The sequence below is a fragment of the Plectropomus leopardus genome, chromosome 15, assembly GCF_008729295.1.
Source record: "Plectropomus leopardus isolate mb chromosome 15, YSFRI_Pleo_2.0, whole genome shotgun sequence".
NCBI classification, from domain to species: domain Eukaryota; kingdom Metazoa; phylum Chordata; class Actinopteri; order Perciformes; family Serranidae; genus Plectropomus; species Plectropomus leopardus.
This window is the reverse complement of record NC_056477.1, coordinates 17,177,049-17,201,731: the sequence shown is the minus strand read 5'-3', so window position 1 is coordinate 17,201,731 and position 24,683 is coordinate 17,177,049. Positions and strand designations below refer to the sequence as shown.

General features: G+C 39.7%; 2 protein-coding genes across 2 annotated transcripts in view; both read right to left on the bottom strand.

Annotated features, from left to right (window-relative positions):
- Positions 1 to 487: 487 nt before the first annotated feature.
- On the bottom strand, positions 488 to 7,128 carry LOC121955004. Its single transcript, XM_042502779.1, has 7 exons — positions 6,559 to 7,128; positions 5,107 to 5,337; positions 4,857 to 4,946; positions 3,809 to 3,886; positions 2,674 to 2,949; positions 2,429 to 2,527; positions 488 to 1,247 (listed from the first exon to the last, which is right to left on the bottom strand). The coding sequence occupies exons 1-7, from the start codon at positions 6,850 to 6,852 to the stop codon at positions 1,101 to 1,103; spliced, it is 1,215 nt and encodes a 404-aa protein (XP_042358713.1). The 5' UTR covers positions 6,853 to 7,128; the 3' UTR covers positions 488 to 1,100.
- Positions 7,129 to 10,477: 3,349 nt separating this feature from the next.
- The window catches only part of lrrc1 (leucine rich repeat containing 1), a 32,380-nt gene continuing 18,174 nt past the window's right edge, over positions 10,478 to 24,683 (bottom strand). The window contains exons 5-14 of the mRNA XM_042501938.1: positions 23,380 to 23,436; positions 23,226 to 23,289; positions 21,800 to 21,874; positions 21,244 to 21,388; positions 20,941 to 21,059; positions 20,013 to 20,096; positions 18,064 to 18,179; positions 16,715 to 16,887; positions 13,176 to 13,315; positions 10,478 to 11,897 (exon numbers count right to left, since the gene is read on the bottom strand). Of these exons, the coding sequence (XP_042357872.1) occupies positions 11,739 to 11,897; positions 13,176 to 13,315; positions 16,715 to 16,887; positions 18,064 to 18,179; positions 20,013 to 20,096; positions 20,941 to 21,059; positions 21,244 to 21,388; positions 21,800 to 21,874; positions 23,226 to 23,289; positions 23,380 to 23,436 (1,132 nt within the window). The 3' untranslated portion in view covers positions 10,478 to 11,738. The remainder of the gene's footprint in view (positions 11,898 to 13,175; positions 13,316 to 16,714; positions 16,888 to 18,063; positions 18,180 to 20,012; positions 20,097 to 20,940; positions 21,060 to 21,243; positions 21,389 to 21,799; positions 21,875 to 23,225; positions 23,290 to 23,379; positions 23,437 to 24,683) is intronic.

Here is a 24,683-nt window from a genome sequence, read left to right as displayed (position 1 = left end):
TTACTGAGTCAATCATCCAAATCCGCACTAGTCCTCCTCAGGTCCAACCATACATGAACCCCTCCTGAGACAGCCGAAGATTCAAATCTCACAATATGAGCCCGACCAGCCAGTTATTGACTCTATGTTGAATCTCACACACTTTCCAATAAAGTGTGTCTCCAGATGGTTATCCCCAAGGAGACTGTCATCCCCGCAGAGCATCACTGATAAAACCAGCCAGTATTCAAGCAAGCAAACATACAGCAGATGGACACAATAACAGAAATATGTTCAATAAACTGCAATGCAAAACAACACCACCACAAAGTGCAACCTCAAAAAATCTGTCAAACCAACACCTTTGTGATGATGGAAGTAAGTCTTTTTGCAGTACGAGGTGCAGGTGTTCATGCCTGTAAACACGTCAGCAGGGATTTGTCAGCTCAAAGAAAAGTAAAGCCTCTTGGAACAATATATTTGTACTTTATTGAGAGAGTGTGAAGAATAAGCAGTTGTTATTGAGAAAGTGTAAAAAGCTGTGAAATAACACAAGGCGGGAATTGACAAGCAAAATGTCTGTAAAGCAGAGTGCCTTATCTCACTATTCTGAATTTAGCCCGTACAGGAGGCGTGGGAAGATGTTCAGTTCAGTCTGCATTTGGACTCTGCAAGACTCGGAGCCCCTGATAGGCTCTCTGTTCACTCTGTGGGACATTTTATCTCGGTACAGACTATAAAAAGTTTGAGGGCTTCACATTGTCATGGGCGGAGACTCTATTTACCAGCACATCTGTAATTTACAGCACAGCAATGTGAAGTAGAGGTAGCCAGCAGTGTTTAATTGACCATATCTTGTAATTCATTTGGACATTAGAGAGCTGTTTGTTCATGCTTTCACAGTCTCTGTGCTCCGCAGTTGCGCAGGCAAACTCTGTGGTTTTTAGTAATAAAAATAAAGTCTTAAAGTTTATCACTAAAATCTAGTAGCAGCATTTGAATCTGACAGACAAAAAGCTTAAAAAACACATTCCAGCAGTTCATTTTACACCAATCCACCTCAAGAACATGGAGAGCTGGGTAATAACAGTCTGTGTCCTTCATGTACCTCTACGCAGTGGTCAAGGTGGATAGAAAGCGCTGTCGAAACAGTGTACGTGCCTGTCAGGAATGTCAGAGTCATGTGCCGGCTCCCTGCTGGGGATCTGTGTCAAGAGCTCCACATCTTCATCTGAGGTAGAGGGATGAGTGAGGATGATCCGCGGGATCTGTCAGGATGATTGCCAGAGAAGGAAACAGGATGGGGAAGGAAAATAAGAAACTGGTGTTGTGATACAGAGCGTTTACATGCTGTAATGTCAGACAAATCATGTCATGTAGTTCTACAATGTTTGTTTCAGCACGACTTTCTAAATTGCTTAATCCTACTATAGTATGCCTTAAAGAAATCTAATATTAATGGGTTAATTCTTAGCTGGGTAAATATTAAGTTCAAATTACTGAAGATCCTCTTTACTTGCGTTGTTGGGGATCCTTTATTTGCAATTAAAGCAGCCCAAATTATTTTGGCATGGATTTGAAATGTAGCAGATTTGTCAGCAATCTTTATGAAGAGATTCCCCATAATGTATTTATAATAATAATAATAATGTTTGTCAGCAATAGAATTACCAATTTTGGTATTGGTATTGTTTTGTAAACTCAGTGTTACTCATCAATCATATTTGAACAACAGCTAAATTGTCCATGTGGAGAAGCTAAACAGAAATTCAATCTTGGAACCCATCAGCTATTATGCAGCTATTATCACATGGAGATATCTGTTTAAGGAGATTAGCCGAAATAACTGACGCACAAAGGAGGAAGTCTTGGATCAGATATCTGCTGGCTCCACCAAAACTGGCCCATGCCCTCAGAGGGTTGACCGTCATCGGTTCAAAAAGCTGACGGGTTTAAAGATTGATTTTTTTAGCTAAACATTCATTATGTGAACTCTACTCCTGCGTAGAATAACAAAATAGGTTTCAAGATTAGTCATACTGGTTACTCCAAATTCCTACCCCACCTATGGTATTCAATTTACGAATACAAACATTAGACATTTTTCAATCTTTTTAAGGGTCAGGAGTTAAAATAAGTCACTCCTAAATATTTGCTGTGTTGTTGTTTAAGGATGATGAAGGAAGTTGGAGATAAATTGGTACCAAATAGGATGTTGGTGCTACAGGATGTTTTTTTTCCCTGATGTACAGATTTTAACTTAGCAGGGGTAAGTGGGGGGGGGACGTCGTCCATCTTTAAATACAGTCTATGCATGAAAGTGACATGGATCAAGAGAGGAGAGGTAAGAGGTGACACAGGCCCAGAATTTGCTGCTACGACCCTGCAGAACCCTTAATGTTTACATCTGGCTGTGCTCCTATCCCACGTAAGGATGAAAACTGCTTACTGTCATTGTGTGTTTTCCCCCTTGAAGTGAATCATTTTTCATCAACGCCTGTGTCTCCAGTTGAGACAAGGTCTTATTCAGGTCGCTCTTCAAACCAGACTGAAACACAAAGAGACAAAAACACAAAGACAAAAAACACGTATGAGAATATTTAGAGGCATAATCCACATGTGGTTTAACACGCAACAATGGTGATATTGGAAAATGATATTCTGTTTGTGCGGTGATTTGTGTGAACTACCCACAATGCCATTGCCGTTGCAGACAACTCCCTCAATCTTCCTGGACAAACAGTCTTCTGCGCTCTCCATCTTGGGTTGCTTGCCTCTCTGGCCTCCACCGTCCTGGCTGCACAGCTGTCGCCCCGTCACGTCTTGAGGATCCTGAGGTTCATCCGGGTCACACACCCCACGGGGCAGCAGCCTCTCTCTGAGCACTTTCATCTTAATGCAGCTCCCAGCATTCCTGAGGGCGGTGACGGCCTCGTGGTGGGTCGCCGCCTGCATGTTGAGGCCGTTGACCTGGAAAGACGGTGGTCACATTACACTTTTAGTGTGGGTGAAAGTAGGAGCAGGGGTCAGAGGTGAGGGATTAAGTCACACACTCACACACAGCACAAAAATAGCTCGTCTTTTCACACAACAGACACAGATGAGGATCATCTAATCTGCTTTAAAACGATAAAAAACTAAACTAAAAATTGATTTTGCATTTTCATTTGGGCGGCGCGGTGGCGTCGTGGTTAGCACTGTTCCCTCACAGCAAGAGGGTTCCCTGGTTCGAAACCCAGTTGGAACGGGGTTCGGTCCCTTTCTGTGCGGAGTTTGCATGTTCTCCCCGTGTCTGCGTGGGTTCTCTCCGGGGTCTCCGGCTTCCTCCCACAGTCCAAAGACATGCAGCTCAGGTTGATTGGTGACTCGAAATTGCCCTTAGGTGTGACTGTGAGCGTGAAAGGTTGTCTGTCTATATGTGTCGGCCCTGTGATAGTATGGCGACCTGTCCAGGGTGCACCCTGCCTTCCGCCTGATGACAGCTGGGATTGGCTCCAGCCCCCCCGCGACCCTTACGAGGACAAGCAGTTACAGAAAATGACTGACTGACTGACATTTTCATTTGCTTTTTTTCTCTGTTTGTCAGTCTAATATGATCACTGAGAGAAGTCCCAGCTGAGTGTCCTCTGCTGGTCTTATGATGCCCTCTATTGGTCACAAGAGGAACAGCAGCAGGAAGTACACAGGTTTTACAATGATATGCTCACAGCCAATTTAAAGTACATTTCAGTCAACAATATTTCACATGGTGGGTGGTTTATTTGATGGTAAGTGAAAAGGAAATCATGAACAGAGATTACAAACATGAGAAAAATGATTCCCACCATACCTCCAGCAATCTGTCTCCAACATGGACCCCCGCCTTTTCTGATGCGCCCCCTGTGTTTACTCTGGAAATAAAAATGCCCTGAAAGGAAACACATTGGCCTTAAAGTCAGTGGTGAAATGAAACTAAGAACATTCACTCAAGTACTTATTTAGATACACATTTCAGGTACTTGTTCTTTACTTGAGTATTTTCTTTTCATGCTACTTAATATTTTTACTCCATGACATTTCAGGGGAAAATATTGTACTTTTTACTGCTCTACATTTATGTGAATGCTTTAATTAGTACAAATGAAGACTTAAAAACATAACAGTTTATAAAATATGTTAGAAATTGACTTATCTTACTGTTTAGTACAGCTGCAACAATTAGTTGATTAATCAATCAGTCATTTGACAGAAAAAAATCCAGCTATTATGGTAAACATTCAAGGTTTTTTTTCCATTTTTAAAAAAAAGTTAAAATAACTTTGAGGTTTTGGGGGGTTGGTCCATAGGTTTATTTTTTTTAGTTTGGGAGTGGGTTTTTTGTTTGTTTTTTAATAATTCTGAGTGTTGGGATGTTTTTCTATTTGTTTATAAATAATTTTTAGTTTTTTGCTAATTTTGACTTGGGTTATTTTTTCTTCAAAATAATTATGAGTTTGGTGGATTTTTACATTTTTTCTGATTTTAAAATGTTTGGTTTGGATGTCTTGTTTGTTTTAAGCAATTATTCTGCATTGGGTACTTTTAATCCTGTGTATTTTATTTTTTCCTAATATATACGTACATTTTCCTGATTATACTTACTTTGACGGTTTCAATGCAGGACTCTTACTTGCAACAGAGTATTTTCACACTATGGTATTAGTGCTTTTACTCAAGTAAATGATATGCATATGTCTTCCACCACTGCTAAAAGTTGTGAGAACGTGCTAAACGCTTTTTCTGTTTTTAAATTAAAAATGTGTATTTACAGTTCAGTCACTCATGGCTGCTGCTTTGAATTACCTTCAACCAAACAAGCACATATGTTGCAACAGATGAAGCTCTGCTGGCTCACTAACCTCATCATGGTCTTTGTAAGGCAGGGAGCCTTTCCCACCAGCGATGCTGAGTCCCAGACTCCCCCTCTGGCCAGACACTTTTATCTGTAACTAAGAGGAAATTTTTTGTCAGAATCTCTATATCATTTGGGCCTGAATGAAGCAGCAAAAACAAAAATTAGAGAAGCAATAATTTGCCACAATAGATACAGCACAATGCAACCCCACAGAGATGATCAGACGTTTAAGAGGAGACACAGCGTGCAGTTACTCTTAATGGCACTTGTGAGACGACTGAGTCCTGAGTCTTCTCTGTCACCAAAGGAGAAGTCAGATGCCCTGCGATGGAGACCTTAATGTTAGGGACGGGGTCTCCATGGAGACCGGACCCCGGATTTAGAGCTCTGTGATGCTGCACCTTCCTCCCATCTCGGGTTTCACCCCTCTGATGGCGAAACCGTCGTGGTAAGTTGTCGCTCTCCTGCAGCTTGCCTGCACCGTCCTGGTGATAAGAAATGATTCAGTACTTTTATAGTGTCCGACTGTGAGATACGTCTGTGGAGCTGGGTGTCCTTCACTTTGAATTCACTTTGGAGACATTTGTGAGGTGAGAGATTGTTGTAGGGTGAGGAATTCAGGGGAAGATATTATAGGTGAAAACCTATTTTTTCATGCACTCGTCAATTTTGAGATTTTGAGCTATTTTTGACTTGTTTTTTTGGATTTCACACTTTCACACACACCGGGGCACCAAAGCTGTGGAACAACCTGCCTTAGGAAGTCTGGCTTGCTACTTCAATAAATAACCTCTTTTAAATCACTTTTGAAGACTTATCTTTATTAATAGGTTTTCCTTTCATCAATTCTTTAACTTTATAGGCTACTTTGTATTCTCAACAAGTTATCCTTTACAATACTCTTGACATCAAACTTCTCGCATTACTCTAATTTTATGTTTTATTTATGTTTTTTTTAAAATAATCCATTGTTGTTTTAATTTCTTTTGATTCCTTCACTTTGCCTGGTTAGTCAAACATTAAATGTGTATTTCATGTGTAAGGCACTTTGTAATGCTGGTTTTGATATATGTTCTATTCTAATAAACTTTATTATTACTACTTATTTCCATAACATATTATCTTTCAAATAAGTTGAAATAAATGATAATGCACATTTATGTATTTGGGTTCAGATTTCTGTTCTGGAAATGTGTGTAAAAAGTACAGATTTAATTAGATAGAGGGCATAATAAGGCATATTATTTTTTTCTCAAACTGTAGCATTTATTTGCCAAACTTTCCCATTTGAATTCTGTTTATATCCTGAAGGTTTTTACATAGGGGTATGTTCATATGTCATATATAGCCTGATTTGTAATTTCTTACGCCCAAAGCTCCTGGTTCTCTGAAAGAATATTCAAAAAGTGCAAATTTACATAGATAATATTACATTTGAATACTTTTCAAATGAAATTCTACATTTCAGGAAAAAAATGTTATGCAAAAAACCCCAAGGTCTTAATGTAAGTAATCAACGGACAAAGTGTCACGGTGATACCTATTAGAAGTTGTACCCTTTTCACCAGCAGTGTCAAAACATGCATCTAAAACAAGTGACAGCATGCAGCAGAGCCACAGTGAATGAATATTGCAGGTGAAGAGACTGATCAAACATGTGCATCCCCATGTCAGGTAAAATAAAGGTAAACATCGTGATCTCATACCTTCAGTGGAAAACAGACCTCCTCCAGTCGCTCAGTGACCTCTGCCTCCTTCTCTACGATGGAGCAGTGACCACACACATTGTCACTGGCCGGGAACAGTTGAGGTCTCGTTTGCTGACGCTCTTTGTTTGCCAACCAGCTGAAGCCTGGGATGGCCCAGTTTTGGCTACTGGTCCTGAGGGACGGGTTAGTGTGAGGCTTTCTACATTCCTGGAGATAGTCAGAGGACACCAGCCGGTGCTGAAAATTTAATTTCAATGTGACATCTTGAAGGACATAAGTAGTGACAGTCATGGATCAGTGGTGAATACATTTGATGAAACCAAGTGCCTCGTTTTTAAGTGGCAGGATAAAGTAAGAGCAGCATGATTCGTCTAAGCCAGAATCTCATGCTAGAGCCGCTGATAATCAATGTAGTTCAGACTAAATCCTGCTTGGCTTTTCATAAAGCATGCTTATGTTGTGCACCAGGGGGCATCAAAACAGTCATTACTGCAGAGTGTAACTGCACAACTCTCACTGATAAGATTGTTTTGAAGGGCAGTCAAGATAGAAGCTGGATCTCCTAAACTGAATCAGTTTTTGTCTTTCTCTGCCTTTCCCCCCAGATTAGTCTTTAGAGTCATCTTGAGAACAGAGCAAAGAAAGAGAGTAAACAATGATGCCATGCTTGAAATGCATTGTAGTTTTACTAAAAAGCTTCCACTTAAAGGGACAGTTAACCTCCAAATTAAAAATGCATGTATTTACTCTTATCTGTAGTGCTTTTATCAAGCTCGACTGTTTTTGTTTGCGTGTTTAATAATCATACATTTTATTTATAAGCGCCTTTCTCAGCACTCAAGGACACTTTACAGATATAAAACAATTACAATAAAACAACAAATAAAAGCTACACACAGTATAAAGTGGAACAATGCAATTACACAGAGTAAGCAATTTTGTGCAGGTGAGTTCTGAGGCTGGATTTGAAGAGAGTCAATGTTTCGGATATCCGGTGGGAGTGAGTTCCCTAGTTGGGGAGCAAAACGGCTGAAAGCTCTGCTCCCCATGGTGCTGAGGCAGGAGGGGGCACAGTGAGATGGATGGAGGAGGAGGATCTAAGGGAGCGGCAGGAGATGGCAATGTAGAGTAGATCTGACAGGTAAGGAGGGGCGAAGTTGTGGATGGCCCTGAATGCATACAGGAGGATTTCGAATTCTATTTTGAATTTAACCGGGAGCCAGTGGAGTTGCTGTAGGATGGGGGTGATGTGGTGAAATGAGGGAAATGATGCAAGCGGCTGAATTCTGGACCAGTTGAAGCTTATGCAGGGATTTGTGAGGGAGACCGAAGAGGAGAGAGTTACAGTAATCGATACGGGAGGTGAAGAGGCTGTGAACAAGGATAGAAGTAGAATGCATGGTGAGAGAGGGGCGGACACGATTAACGTTACATAGATGGAAATATGCAGTCTGGGTAATACTATTGATGTGGGATTGAAATGATAGTGATCTATCGAGGATGACACCCAGACTCTTAACCTGAGGGGAGGGGGAGACTGAGGAGCTGTCGATTGTGAGGGAAAAACTGTGAACTTTAGATGATGTAGATTATGTGCCAATGAGGAGGATTTCTGTTTTGTCACTGTTACGTTTAAGGAAGTTTGAGCTGAACCAGGATTTTATTTCAGATAAGCAGTTGATGAGGGCAGAGGGTGGAAGTGAGGAATTTGGTTTACTGGATAGGTAGAGCTGGGTGTCATCCGCAAAGCAGTGGAAATGGATATTGAATTTGCAGAAAATATTGCCAAGGGGAAGGAGGTAGGTGATGAAGAGGAAGGGCCCCAGGACAGAGCCTTGGGGCACACCTGAAGTAACAAGGGAGGTTTGAGATCTGGAGTTGGATGAACGGAGTGTGGCCTGAGAGACATGAGTGAAACCAATCCAGGGGGGTGCCAGTGATGCCAATGGAATATAATCTATTGAGGAGGATGGTGTGAGAAATAGTACCAAAGGGCCGAACTCAGATCAAGGAGGATGAGAATAGTGAGCAAACCGGAGTCAGCTGCCATGAGGAGGTCATTAGTGATTTTTATGAGAACAGTTTCAGTACTATGGCGGGGGCAGAAACCAGACTGGAATTGTTTATAAAGGCTGTTTAGAGTTAAATGAGAGTGGAGTTGAGTGGCAACTATTTTTTCAAGTATTTTTGAGATGAAAGGAAGGTTAGAAATGGGGAGGAGGTTATTGAAGTTGTTGGGATCTGAACCAGGTTTTTTCAGTATTGGGATGACAGCTGCAGTTTTGAAGAGCGTGGGGACAATTCCCGTGGTAAGTGATGAGTGGATGATGGCAGATATGAGGGGGAGCAGAGAGGACTTGGAAACTGGAGAATGGCTGACAGTGCGGGAGAAGTTCAGAGGAGGAGAGAGGTGAAGAATTGGAACTTTAGTGCCAGTAGATTTTGAGATCTCTGTGATAGATGTCTGTACTCTTTCGAATACAATGGAAGTAGCTTGCACTAAAAACAGATTATTTTACTGAAATACTGAATCAACTCTGAAACAATCCAACATTTTCCAGTAAAGTTAAGAGAGAACAGCCAGAAACTAACATTACTTTACTGAGTGCCAGTTTGACAAATTGCTTCACTTGCAAAAACTATGCGGCAAATTGTAGTATGCAAAATGTGCAGGTCGAAAATTACAGACAGAGAGGCTACAATTTCCAACTTCATTTAACATTTTAAGTTGCACAATAAACGGTAAGTTGAGGCTAAAATTAAGACATTAATGTTAGCTTAACAGCTAACTTTCTTTATAACAAACATGTTTTAACAAAGACATACATATTCTGTTGCAAAAATGAAATTATATTTGGTTGCATTTTTACTAGAACTCGAAGCTCGAACATTCGTTCTCACTGTAACCTGCAAAACAATTACTTGGTCCTACATCTGGTTCAGTGTGAGCTAGCACTAGATGCATGCCTCCCTCTGCACAGTGATTTGCTTTGCGGGTGTAGTAGTTCAGTAGAAAGAAAATAGTTCCTACATGGAACTGCTCACAACAAGATCTGCTGATTATCTTGAGTAACTGGGTCATTATGTTTGGAAAGAGACATTGCTGTTGAGGTTTTCAAGTCATTCTCCTGCTTTGAGCACCATAAGTCGAGTGCCATCTAGTTCCATTATATCGGAGAGAAGGAGGACATCTCCACGGCCGATATCTCAAACACTCTGCAACTCACACTAAAACAATCTTGACTGATAAAGAGCGCTACAGGTAAGAGGAAAAACGTATTTTTGATTTTGGTGGGAACTGTCCCTCTAAAGAAATCTCAGGGCCGCCTAAAGCACCACCACATTTGTTAGTACATACAGTTCAGCACCTGGAACTGAACACCACAGTGTGCAATACTTTCCAGTGAATTTCTTTTGACCCTGTTTATTCACTGGAGAGTATTTCAGATAGTTTTACTTCAACACCAGAGAAAGTATGCTCATCTACAAACTCTTAATCAAAAAACTGCACAATGAAATTCAAGTAAAGGTGAACTTGCCATGAACTTCAAAATAAAAACATTCAGTCTCCGATATACTTAAAGCGTTCCAGCGTCAGTACAACATGCAGCACGTGCAGGGTGGACGAGTCAAATATGGCACATGCTGGCAGAGCATTACAGAAACATCATGCACTGCTGGACAGACAAAACAAGCGATGGAGGGGTCAGGAGATGGAATATCTGGTTTGCTGCCTCAATGCAAGCCAGTCTGAGTCGGAGTTTACTTTGTTGATGTTATTTTTGGATATGGATAATAAGAAAGACCACACCCAATGTAGCTTGTTTTTAAAACTAACATTTTAAAGGTCAACTCAACCGAGTCTTTGATATTGTCTCTAAGGTCAGTAGAATTAAAAGGAATAAGAAACATGTTGTTTAGTGTTGCACTCGTTTTATTGATCAGTGGTTAAAAAGTCATCCAAATCTCAAGGCACAGCGCCCATGTGAGATCCGTTTTGTGCAGTTTGATCAGAAAATAATTAAGTACAATAAAAACCAACACTCGAACCAATTTCTCTGGTCCACTTTTTGCAATTTAAAAACAAAATAAAACAATTTATCATGTACCACGTAATAGAATTTGAGAAACGCTGAGAAGTGCATTAAAGTGGAACTTCTAACATTTTTAAAGGATGCCATCCTTGTGATACGAACCTCATTCTCACCGATGATTATTCTATACAGTACTCTTTGTTAAAGGGAGAGAAAACCTGTTTTAAAATATACAGCTGTTTTTGGCATCTATTTGGGAAAAAAAAGCAGTGAAGCACAGCACATATAAATAAGACAGCATTGTTACTTCTGCAGAATTAGGTTGCAGATGAGTAAAGTTTGATGTGCAGTACTTAAATCCAAACTTAATTTATTAATTGAATCTATTAATTATCCCAGAATATGCCTAAATATTTAACAGATGAACAAAAAGAGGATTCAAGGCCATCCACTCACCCAATGACAATTAGATGGATTAAATAAGACATCAGTGACTGCGTTTTGTTCATTTCTTTGATTTTTTTAAAAAAAGAAAAAAGTACCAAGTTTGAAAAAGAAACAAAGTTTAAAAATCTGCAACTAATTAAGAAATTTGCTATACATTTTATTTACATTTGAGCTGCCAAAAGGTATAAAAGTATCAATATTCACAAGAGACTATACAAAAATCCTTAATCAGTAGGTCCAAAAACTCCTGCTCTTATGTTTGCCCAAAATGTAAAAAGTATTCACCCAGTGTTTTAAAAATAGATATAGAACAAATATATATAATACATTTAAGAAGGTTTGACCATATTATAAAGATTTATAATAGTGCAACTACCTAATGTATGTTTTTAAAAAGAGGCTTTTAAAAAAGTAAAATCTTTAAAATATCTTTTTAAAAAGGAGCTTCTGTGCAGATTATTGCTGTAGACATTAATTAAAAAGAGGAAGGCACGGCGGCCCTGGGAGACTGAGTCAAACACGTTTTACACAGGACTGGAGATGGAGTAAGGTTACAAGCTTAGTTTAGTCAGAGGAGGGGTAGGCCACACCAGGATTCGTAGGTATAAGAAAAAAAAAAGGGGAGGGGAGGGCTGCGGGGTTGTGCAGGACGACACTGCGAGACACAGGAGGTAAAAAACATTTCTGAGGTAAAGGTCACACAGACGTGGTCACTCTGTCTGCAGCGTTATTGACCTCGTTTTTGTTGGAGTCCAGGCCTTTGGCAGCGTTCATGTCGTTGCGGAGGTTCTCGGCTGTCTTCTTCATCGTCTTCAGCTCGCCTGGGTGAGGCGTGGCCCGGCGAAGTAATGTTCCCTGTGTGAAGGGAAGAGATTCAAATTAAAGGTACATTTGTTATATTTGCAGTCAAAAAGGTAATCACTGTTGCAAGTGATGAGTGTAAAACAGATGAGAGTAAGGACATCGGACTTCTTAATGAGTAACCCCCTTTTGTTCTGGAATTTCTGTGGTGTGTTGTATCCCGATCCATGTCCTTTTTTTTTTTGTCTCGTGTATTAATTCTGTATGCCTTCCGTATTTGTGAGATATATTCTGTCTGTCTTACCTGTCTGTACTTTATACGCGCCTGCTATGAAGAAGAATTTCCTCTTTGAGGACAAATTACAAAGATCATTACAAAGATAAATCTTTTTGTTTTAGATCGTTTCTCTTTAAAGACACAGCGGCATAAAGAGATTTTTTTTATCGTAACAATCCTTAACCTGAATGATAGAGAGCTCGATCAGGATAAGTTCAACTCATTTTTCATCAAGATATAGTGACTCAAAATGCGCTCTACCAAACAGTTGAGCAGGATGTTAAAAGGTGAGGAGTTTTCTTTGGTTTCTGTTGACTCTGAATCAAGTTTATTTAAATGGTGTCTGGTATGTTGGTTGATAGCACTTTCAAGGTTGTTTCTGGTTTAACAAAAGGGATCTTATTCTTCCATAAATTGCCAGACACATAAAATAACAATCTGAACCTGTCAGTTAAACAAGAACTGGTGTTCTTTTTGGAAGCAAACAGACAGTGCAAACATGCCCTGAGCGTTTACATTGCAGTCTGTTTCACTGCTGCAGACTGTACAAGTACCTAGATACTACAGCAATTTCAAATATTATTGACTCAATTTTTTACTTAGATACAAAAACATAGAAAAAAGGGAGTTCAGGTTGAAAGATACAGAAGTTACCCTGCAAAAGTTTTCACATAACTGAGCATCATGACAAAATGACTGAAGGCATTTTCCTTGTGAGTAGCAAAATGTAACACAGTAATGTTAAGCCAAATAAGCTTGTTTGCAACAAGTTGAGCTAGTTAAGCTAAATTGTGAACGAAAAAATTGAATTTAGAGGTTTAGCCATGCAGATGGCAAGGCTCTATGTCTGTCCATCACTGTGGTCCCCACTGAAACATCTGAAAAACCATAAAATGCATTTCTATGATATAATTTGTGCAGACATTTATGGTTCCACAGGATGAAGCACAATGAGCAGGTTCACATTATTGGTTTGTGAGAAGTATAATAGTATTTATATGACAGACTACAGGATGGATCTCTGTGAAATTTGCCCTTGAGTATGCTGGTCTCACCTTTTCATCATCATCATCCTCATCATCATCCAGAAAGTGAATGGCACTGATCCTGTTCATGGCTTTGTTGTCCCACGTGTCGTCTGCCATGTCATTCACCAGACTCTCCAGGGCTCCACAGCGGGCTAGATTATCAGAGCCTGGTTTTCAATAGAGACAACACTAAGTGTGTTACTGGAATTCATGCACACATCAAAATGCTCAAATAGAATTACCGAGCGCGAGGCGGAGTGAATATTTCAGCAGATTAAAATCAATATGGTTGTTACGATTGCTTCTACTCAATCTGCCAACTCAAGAAATGAAAGCTGTCACACAACCCAGCGCTCTTAAGAGAAAGCCTGAAACTGCCAGATCACAGTTTCAAATCCCAGCTTAGTCACAGGCTTACAGCAACACAATCTTCCCTGCCCCCAGCCTCAGCCTCCCTCCAACCTCCGCCAGTCTTATCTACATCTCTCACACGGCAGAGAGATAGCACGTCACGAAAAAGAAAGTACATTTTTCTTTAAGCCAGAAGCAAACATCTTTTTTAATGCAAAATACAGTGAGAAGCAAGGAATACTTTGCAGGGTATCCCCATAGATTTAAGTGCAAGGCTGTGAATGACAGCAAAGGAAGAAAAATTACAATAAACTGTTGTATCAGGCAGAGATAGAGTCAGCCCTTAGCCGCATCTCTACACCCACTGGAAGAGCTTTTAATGGCAGCAGGCCAGCCGCTGCTAAGCCTCTTTAGCTGCCCAATCCACCGCATTTCTGAAAAACATAACCAAGGAGGGCCTCAAGGGACAGGAGAGGCCCTGATCTGTTATAGGCTGTGATCCCTTACAGGGACTCATAATCGACAGATACTGCAGGGGAGGATCAGAGGGCGCAGAACACACTGTGCTTCCCCAAGCAGATCATGTGATAATGTCATCAAAACTGCGGGGCACTAAATACTCGGAGACGATGCAAGAACTGATGAGGAATATTACTCAAATGTCGTGATGTTGGCACCAAGTAATTTCACTTGAGAAGAAGCCAAACAATGAAGGAGGATGGAGACACTGATCTACTTGGATGTATACAAAGGGAACTCACGCAAAGAGTCATTTCACGAACACATTAATTTCAGTCAACCAGTCCGGTATGAAAAAAATATCTACAAGTGCTACTGATTATGGGCGTGCCATATCATATCATTCACGATGATACCAGTATAATATTTAACATGAGACATTTTGAGAGATATTTGTACCTGAGAAAATGACCCACTCCACATTTATACTGGTAGTAGTCCATTCTGATAGATATTTGTACCTGATGACCTACTTAACATTTAACTACATTTATAAACGTAGTAGTCCATTCTGACAGATATTTGTTTGTTGGTTAAATTGTGTAATAAGAGTGGTGTGGCTCCTTTAGAGACAGAGCAGTTTGTGTATGTGTAAGCTTATGGTGTGACTGGTCTAGCAAAAGCGTGCGAGCAGGTGATATGAGTGTCAGTGATTGCATCAGGATACACGGAGCAAAGCAGAGTAACAGGTCTTCATCTAGCAGTAAAAGTGGTCAGATTAGCAGTAACCGTGCTGTAAGTCAGTTTCAGTTTCAGTTAATAAATGCTGCTTCTTCTCAAGACCAAGTGGAGCTCGCATGTGTTGCCTTCCAGCTGCTGGTTACAAGTGAAAGGAGCAATCTCCGCTGTGCTCGCTGACAATAGTCAGGGAGCTGAAGCAGGTATATTTAACAATTGGTTAGGTTCAGGGTAAGAATATTAGGCAAGCCAATCAGACACAGAGGAGGGCAGGTCATCCTGAGACTGCCCCGCAGTTAGCGCTCTGCTAACTTTACTGTGGATAAAATAATATAATCGTGTGGCTTTTCTAGGCTTTCCAAAGTGCATGGATTAAATTCGGATAGTGAATTCAGTCATTCCACATTGGTTGTGCAGCGCTAAAACTATTCATTCTCTCTCTTAGCGCAGCAATCGATGGCTGAAGCCACATCGAGGGAGAGGCTCACTGCTTCAAACTGCAGAGGCAGTCATGCAGGAAGTCACAGACACAATGTAAGCAGTCTTGTCATTTTTTAAAATAAAACTTCTTGTGCAGATTATTTTGCTTTACTTAATAAACTACGACGCACTATGACATACGGACGTATGTACGTGTTGACAGTGTTGTTTTTACTCTCATTGCCACAATAGGGGATTGCTATTTCAATTACTGCAGCAGGGAAAAGGCAAGAAGGTCGCAGGTTAGGTAAATGACCATTGTACCACCATCCAAAAAGAAAAAACTGCAACATGCAAACCAATTCACTTTTTCTCAACGGAGCCAGGAAGCAAATGGGGAAGGAGAATTAAGAAAGATTAAGAGCATCAGTGAATTATCTCACTTTGATCATGGTGTACTGCTATTTTGTAAATACGTACAGCTCACCCAGACATCCTCTCCTTGTTGTGTTCACTTTGTTTTAAGTTTTCAATATACAGAGTGGACAAAAGTTTCAACACAAATAATGAACTTGCAAATCCCTTGTGCCATTGGACTGAAGCCAACCACACCAATAAGTCATCCCAGGCATTGCGTCTGTTAAGGGTTTTTCCGTGTATCACCGGGTCTGAAAAAAATTCTAAGCGAAGCACTGATACCACACCAACAAGCCCGGCTGAAAGCGATATTGCCATCAGCCAGGAGCAACTTCAGTAGTGTGGAATCAGTGGCTTGAGGATCTGAATGTTTTATGAACAGCCCGGACTTTTCAGACTTTTTTTGCAACTTGCTGCTCAGAGTTCACTGTCAGCAGCTCTGAGCAGCACGGCATCTCTCTCGCCATGCACACACAGGAAGCTGTGTCATCAGGAGCCTGTCCAAATGTAAACCTACCTGATTTCTGCAGCACGACATGAAAACTATACAGCCTTTATATGAATGTTCAATAGTCATCATAACAAAACAGCCAGTCAGAATAAATGCAGGTCTATGTGTGTGCGATTTGGGGATGTCTGATCATCAGCGCTGAGTGACACACACTAAAGCAAGAAGAGTGGAGGAAAAATAGCAGCTCATACTGTTCCCAGTGGAAAAGAACTCAGTGATTTTTATATTATGCTATTCATATATATCGAAGACAGTTTTTTTTGTATTTGGCAACTGTTAAAATGTGTCATTTTGATCAATTTTATCTGTTGTAATATTATGTTTTATTCAGAATGTTAATCTATTCTGAATTACTGTTGTTTACAAACTAAAGAACTGAGATAATTTTTATTTAATATTTGACAGTGAACTACATTTTTGTTGACATGTACAACTATAACACTTACTCAGCTGCAATTTTATGTTCTTGAAATTGATGACAAAAGATTCTCACTATTTTTGTCACAACATCAAGAATATTGTTATTGCAAAAATACCCTGAAATATTGTGATTTTTACAGCCATAATGGCCATGGCTATTTCTGATAGTACCAATTAATCAATACAAATTCATGAAGGTTATTCAAAACCTCTGGGGATTTTCAGTCTTCTGCTTGATGAAAAACATTACCTTTATTGTCTGGTTCTAATGGCTGTTGAGGCAGCAGCACGCAGGTGAGCACCTTCTCTCCCGAGTCGGGATCCTCGTCGGTCTGGAAGGTGAGGAGAGGCTGCGACTGGTTTTCTGACATCCATAAGGCTTTCAGTCGTAGCGTGGTCAGTGACATGGGTAAGTGGGTGAGCCTAAAAACATGAAGGATGTAAATCACTAACATGACACACGTGCGGGTTTGCAGATGTTTTGACAATGTGGAGGAGGGAAAACATTTTATTTAACATTTTTATTTTGAACATGGTTGTGTGTGACTAAAGCGTCAGCTGTCACTTCAGCTTTCTCTGAAGACAAAAATATATAGTGACAGAGACGCTATTAGTCTTGTTAGTAGAGAGCAGAGTCAGCATTAGCATAGTTAAAGCTTTGACAGCAAACATGGAAAGAGTGTGCAGTTTTTGGATGTGAACAGGACCCTGGAGCTTCTTTCCACTATCTACAAAAATCCTGCACTGTAGAAGATATCACTGTTTCACATCCATTAATGCTGTGTCGCTGCAAGTTAGCCTACAAGCTAACAAACAAAGTAAAGAAATAAAAGATGTTCATTAGACTTACCATTTCAATTTGTCAGCTAGTCACCATTTTGGTGCAAAACAGACTCCTCATCTGAGTCTGGGTCAAACATGTATGGATGAATCTCAAACGAAACGCTCTTTCACTGGTCAAACTAGCAAACAAGTCTTGAATAGACTGATCTCCACACTTCTTGGAGTGCTGTGCCAGCATTGGAGAAATCAGAGAGCGAAACCAAACGCAAGCAGCAGTCGTGGGTGAAGATTAGATCCGCAATTTCTCAATGAGGAAGAAAGGATCGATCTGCTCCTGGTGCCTTTTCATATGTATCTTTTTCGCTTTTTTTATGGGAAAACCATGTTAAATAAAATATCAATAATAGCACAGTATGTTTTTTAGACTTAAAAACATATCTGAAGGGATCTATTAAGATGATCTATCAGGGAAAAAAGGTGACATATTACCACCTTGCAGTTGTATGCCTCGGCAAACTAGTGAAGTTGAAATTACAGTTTACATCCCCGACTGTCTAGACCCATATGTGGCCATAACAGTTTGAAATTTGAGGAAATTCTTCCGAGGCAATCTTGAGATATGGTGTCGATGGAATGGATGGAGAACTCAAAAACATAATGCCTCTGGCAACAGCTGTCGCAGGCGCTGAGGCATGAAAATCTACTTCAAATAATGTATCAGTATTTGGTTTATATTTTGCTTTTTATCATTACTAAATAATTTCAACGTCTTAAAATCACTTGAAAAGGAAGATATGATTGTGTTGTTGAAGGTACCTGTTTCCAGAGACATCGAGCACATGCAGTTCAGTGGCTTGTGACAGCTCTGCCGGTATCCTCGTCAGCCTGTTCTCTCGTACGCAGAAGACATTCAGACCACTGCAGCCTCCGATCTTAGTAACAGAAGAGACAACATGATTAGACAGCATGTCAGTTGTAGTGCAGGTGTCCTGTGTAGCATAAAGACATGGTATAAGCAGACATGCACACACACATGCACATGTGTGTGAGTGTGTCTCAGAGGAATTTTGTTCCCTTGCTAGTAAAAACTGAAAAATAAATGCACGTGTCTATAAAGCTGCCTTTTCAGCAAAGCCAGGACAAATGAAACTAAAGCAAATCCACTGTCAGCATTTGTGCACTTTGTCCTAGAATTAGTGATCTCAATGGCAGAGCAGTTAAATGTCAATGGGATGTGGCAGAGCGACCTAAAATTAGGAACAATTAGGCCTATGTAGCCAGACAAAGCAGAGACTTGATGGGCCAGCTCGGCTGCAGCTGTAATCCATTAATCTGCTCAGACACGGACCTGAGCAGGATGCAGTTACTGTAACAGAGATTCATCATGTTAAAAAGAGCAGGTTAAGCTCATCATCTACACAAGGTCATATGATTGTTGCATTCATGGAAGCATCAGATAAAAAAATCAGCAATTCTATGACAAATCAAACACATTATTTTGTCTGCTTCCATGTAAACACAGACAAAATTCAGCTGGGAACATGTGTTATGAGCAACCAATCAGCAATCAATAGAATCCATACAACTGGGCCAATGGTCAAGTCGCTTTCAGAAAAGCACAAATCGATACTCGTGCCATGGTTACACTGTGATTGTCAGAGATGTCATGCAATGCTCGTTTGAGAAAATGGTGACGGCATCAGTTCATTATCTAGGCCAACTGTTATTTTTCTCCCAACACTGCACTCTTTGCATCATTAAGACACAGGGGCATTGTACAACGTCTGAAGAAGCCTTTTAGATGAAGCTTTAAACCAGGCAGGCCTTCACTTAAACAGACAAGAGGTTTAGAGAAGAATGTCACATACAAACACAATGGAGACACTCAGAAACAGAGCTGAACAAACCAGAGGACTGAGCAGAAAACGTGGAACAAAAGAGCTCGACAATTAACAGCATTGTTGATCCAAACGTGAATGAACTTTAGACGGTTTGAGCCAATGAAAATCTCAGCAGCTGCATTAAAGAATTACATAACAACAAATGGAGTCTCAACTTAGCAGCATTACATCAGTGTAATCAAAACAGATTCCATTTGAGTGAAGAAGAAACTGTTTTATAACTACAAGCTTAATTTATTTTCTGTTTTCAATGATTTTCATTTTTGTTAATTTAAAACCAGTCCTCTTTTCAGCACATCCTCTCTCTGCCATCAGTCAGTGCTGGACTGGATAGCTATCAACCTTACATTTTTATCTTTAAAGGTCTACTATGTAGGAATTAGGGATATCTAGCAGCAAGGTTGCAGATTGCAACCAAGTGAAACTTCTCCCATGTGGCTGAAGAGAAAATGCACATGGTCCTGTCAACAGTCATCGTTTCATTTGTCTTTTCTGGGCCACTGTAGAACAGCATGATGGACTCCATTGAAGAGGATCAACTCTGAATGTATGAATGGCTAATTCTAAGGTGATGAAAACACACCTTATTATTTTCAGGTGTAAACTAATGAAAACATAGTTATGAATATTATATTCCTTTTCTGCAAATAAACATCCCTAAATCCTACACAGTGTACCTTTATGGGAAGAAAACCCACACAGTTTTCATCCTCACAACTTTCAATTTTGAGTTTTAGGTCATCAGTTGCTTCTCGACACACTTCAACTTTCACACACTTCACTTCAAGCCCCACATGAAAACAAGGCTTTTTATCCTGAAATTAAATTTGAAATTAATGATGCTGGTTGATATGAAAAGCTTACCTCCTTAGGTAACGACGTTAGCTGGTTTCTGTCACAGTTGAAGTTGGAAAGTCGCTTTAATTTCCCAACACTCCTCGGCAAACTCTAATAAATTAATCACAAATGATTAGAAAAAACATAACGAGTTTTAAATACACTGTAAGCTTAAAAATATACAATGCAGGATTCTCATAAAAATGTTAAGACCCAAACATAATTAATCCCTCTCAATCAACACTTATGACCCACTCGAAATCTAACGCAGTGCAGAGACTCTGCTCTCTGCCTGTATTTTCTTATTTTCTGCGTTGGGGATGTTTGTGGTGTATACATCTACAGCGCTCAGGTGAAGTAAACGGTAGCAACCAGATGCAAGACCAAAAGTAGCAGGCTTTTAAGAGACACAGCACAAGAGCTAATATGAGGTTGGTTTTTACTTTCACTTATGCTGGCGAGTGTGTTTACAGGCAGTAACTGACATATCCTGCACAGTATGCATTTAAGAACCACAAAGGCACAAGATGAGCATTTCCTTATCTCATTTGTCTCAAGTATTCCAATCACATTCAGATGTTTTACATGTCAATGTTAAATTATGGGGCTGTGCTAATGTTTTCAATCAGTTCAAAAGTATAGCATATGAGGCACGCAGCTGTATGCGTCTTTGCCTGTTGAATGATACTGAAGAGGGTGTGATGTTGATGCAGCTTAAGGGTACAAACAAGCAAATATCCATATCAATAACAATTTGGTGTGATTTATGAGGATAAAAGCTTTATCCTTTCATTATACCAAAACTATTCTGAGATTTGTTGCTGCTGTCATATTGACCATGTTTATGTTCCATTTACATAGAAGCAGTTCGTGAAAATGAACTCTGTGGGTACTGCTCCCATAATGTTTTCTTTAAATTTTAAAAGGCTTAACAGTAATACAGTTGCAAACACACCTGTATCTGGTTCTCTGTGAGCACGAGTTCAGTCAGGCTTTCACAGTTGCCAATGCTCTCTGGAATATAAGTTAGCCTATTCTGATCTACTTTCAATATAGAAAGTTTCCGTAGTTTTCCTGTAGAGAAAGAAAAACAAATCAAAATAAACGTTTTTCAGACATGATTAACAGGCTGATGAAGCAGTTAGTGTGATACTGTGGAAAATGTATGCTGCCATCTTGTAAAAAGTATGCCAAAACATACTCAACACAAGCTTGCAAGATAGCAGTATCATGCTAATTACGCATTACACATACTTACCGATGCTTTCTGGTAGAGCATCAATGAGGTTCTGAGACACCAGCAGGTCGGTGAGCGACACCAGGCCACCTAACTCCTCTGGAAGTCGCTCCATTTTGTTTTCTGACACATCCAGACACAACAGGCTTTTCATACTGCCCATCTCCTACAATTCAGAGCAGAGACTCACGGTAAATGTGGAAGCATAATAATGTGGCAGCACATAGAATCTATGCATTGCCACATAAAATCTCAGGAGTTTGTGACATTAGATATGTGACCAGTGATTATGTTAACATGTCTTTATATTGTAAAATTCAAATGAATCTCTGCAATACATTTGTGCATTTTATGTTTAGGCCAACATGACTTAAAGACAAGATTTGTCTCATTATGAGGTGAATAAGACAAATTTTCATTTTCAAAATTGCATTTTCTAATGTATTTGAACACATATTAGGGTGTGTTATTCAAAGTCGTACATGTACATAGCAGTTAAAATTCTACAGTATAATGCATGGTGGAGATCTGATTAAAAACAGAATATCAAATAGGAGAAAGAAATTGATTAGCTTACTGCAGGGATTTCAACCAACTGGTTTCCATCCAGCCACAAGTCCTTCAAGCTGACAAGACAGCCTATTGACTCTGGCTGTGTGGGAGGAAGAAATGTAAGGATAATAAGAGAGAGTCAGGAAGGGAGAGACAACAAAAGACAACAAAGCAGAATAATACATCCTGATCCTGATAATCTACTTACTTTTTCCCCATAATTCAAATATCAAACATACTGTACACACACAGCAAAGAGTACTAGAAGCCAGAGCTTTAAATGTCAGCTGAAATTATTGAAAACATGGTTCCTTAAATCTCCCATATACTTCTATGTGTAGTTCTTTTCCTCCAAGATTTTACAACGCTTTCTTCAAGAGGGTATCTTATTACTTTTTCTACTTTTTATTAGTCAATTCAGAGATTACAGTTAAATTTTACCATGGCATATGAAATGCAAAAAAACATTTGGCATTGTATGTATTCAACATTTCTCTACTATATATATTAAATGTGTCAAAAGTATGCCAAAACAGTGACATTTTAGAACTGTACTAAATATCAATTCTAAAAAATGAGAGCAAACAAAAAAAAAGTCAGACAACATCCAACAATGTAAAATAACTGAGTGCAATGCAGGGCTGCACAATATATCTTCTTTATTTTATCATCCCTCTGTCAACTCGCACTATTAACCCATTGCAAAAGACTGTGACATTGCACTTTGAATATAGCAATAATGTATTAAATTACATTTTGTCCATAGGTGCTATTTTGTCTGATACATGCCATGCTGATAACTCTCTGGCCAATCAGACAGAGCCCTAGCAGTTAGGTGTTGTCTGACTGGTCAGAATCTGCACACATGCAAGTGAGGTTTATTCAGCTTGTGCTAACGTACTACTCAAGATGATCGAAGGAAAAACGTGTGACAAGATGAGAAAAGACGAAAGTGTGAATGCCAAAGAGAAAGTGGTGGCTAAATAAAGTATGTACGCCGTCTGGTAATATTTTGAATACAGAGGGGACGACATGGCACAAACACAGGTACCGTGCAAGTCTGAGTTGAGAAATGGGTGCACTTTTCAATTTTCTTCACATCCTGCAACCTTAAGTCAATCTAGACACAACTGAGGAATAAATTCAAAATAAAATAAAACCCATAAGGAGTTATTTCTTGACAGCCTGACTTTGCCTCATCTGTCAGTAAATCATTCACCCTCAGAGTCTGGCCGCTCACATAAGATTACATCTTAAAACCAAAGCTCAAAGCAGATGGCTTTCCTCCCATCTGGGTGGTAAGAGGTGAAAGCTGTTCTCGAGGGATGCTAATCTACTTGGACGTGACAAGAAGAGGAAAATGGGAAAAGTTTGGTTCTGCTCATTTTGTGAGCCATATGGCATTCATTTAAATAAACAAGCTCCCCAGCATCCAGAAAAAAAACACTCACCAAACTGTATAGTTCATTATTTCCTAGGTCGAGCTCTTCAAGCCTGTGAAGCATAGATAGTGACCTGCGGATAACACAAGAGAAAAAAAAAATTAATTGTTAAAAAAAAATACAACAACATATACAGTATATTGACAGTAGCTTGAATACTCACTCTGGTAGGAATGTCAGCAGATTTTCTCTGAGTTCTAGTGATACCAAATTGGAAAGGCTGCAATGAAGGACAAAAAGAGACATGATTACATGTTTCTGAAAATACCATGAAAACATGAACTGCAGTTTCTATACGACACGGGTAAATGTACATGATGCTCTGAGTGTTTCTACAACAAAGAGTTTTTAATGAAAGCTAAAAATGGTTGTAAAATGTCTCTTTGCGATCAGATATCTGAAAAAAAGGAAGTACTTTGGAGGTGTGTCAGTCTTATCAACGCTGTAAACTGCGGTGGCATAAACAACAGCGGAATAGTTTAAATGAAGAGCAAAATGTCCAAATGGCTATCAAAGACCAAAGTACAGGCTTATCTTGTTGCAGCGCTGCTTATGTACGTCTCAGTACTGTACATGTACCCAATTAATGGAGGGTTTTATGACAACACACAACTAGTACAGTACAAAGTCTGTCTTCTTGATCTGAACACAGACTAAATAACTGAGCCTTTGTATGGTATCAGAGATAAACAAAAAACATTTCCATCATAATGTCAGCAAATAAATGTCTGACTGAACCAAAGGGATTAACAGAATCTATGTTTCTTACAGACTGACCCTCAAATGTGACAACATGAAATACAACAGCTACTTTTCCTTAATCTTGTTGGTGTTTTTCATTCACCACGGCAAACCGCTGAGCCAGAGATTAAAAGACGGATGATGAAAACAACCGCCTAACTGCATCAAGTATCTCAGGTTTCTGTGGAAGCCTTTTTTTTCCTGTCAGAAAACATTTCCATCTCAGGAGATAAACCACTGATGTAATTTAACCCCTTCAACATTAATCTTATCCACTTCTAAAAACCCAAACCATGTTTTTCATTACCTTCTTACCCTGACAGAGAGCAGGCCTTACGTCTGTGCGTTATGTAAGACAGATATGGGACATATGTGGGGTACATGCCGTACCAAGAGGAAAAGGGTGTTAGGAGATCTCTTGAACTCAGCATGACTTTGTTGGAAGGAAAAGGTAACCCTAAGAGACTGTGTGCAAAATGTAGACAGATTCATCACTGCTGCCTGTCTGTATTCAGTTTGTAACTGTTGTCATGGTAAAAAAAAAAAACATGAGCAATATGAAAAAAGGCTGTTTTAGCCAACTGGGTCGTCTCCAAATGTAGATATCTGACAAGAGGCGTGATTTTTCTGAGATAAATCTTTTCGGGGGGTACGGCAAAATAAATTCTGCACATATTAAACACTGTGTTGCTAGGAAGCGCATGGCTTGCAGGAGGGCAAAATCAA

What these genes read in the sequence shown, in the direction of transcription:
- LOC121955004 (XM_042502779.1), bottom strand. Translation starts at nt 6,852, where the DNA reads ATGACTGTCACTACTTATGTCCTTCAAGATGTCACATTGAAATTAAAT. An exon ending in CTTACAAAGACCATGATGAG is followed by an intron (nt 3,887 to 4,856) that starts GTTAGTGAGCCA and finishes GTTTCCTTTCAG; the next exon opens with GGCATTTTTATTTCCAGAGT. An exon ending in TCTGCAACGGCAATGGCATT is followed by an intron (nt 2,528 to 2,673) that starts GTGGGTAGTTCA and finishes TTTGTGTTTCAG; the next exon opens with TCTGGTTTGAAGAGCGACCT.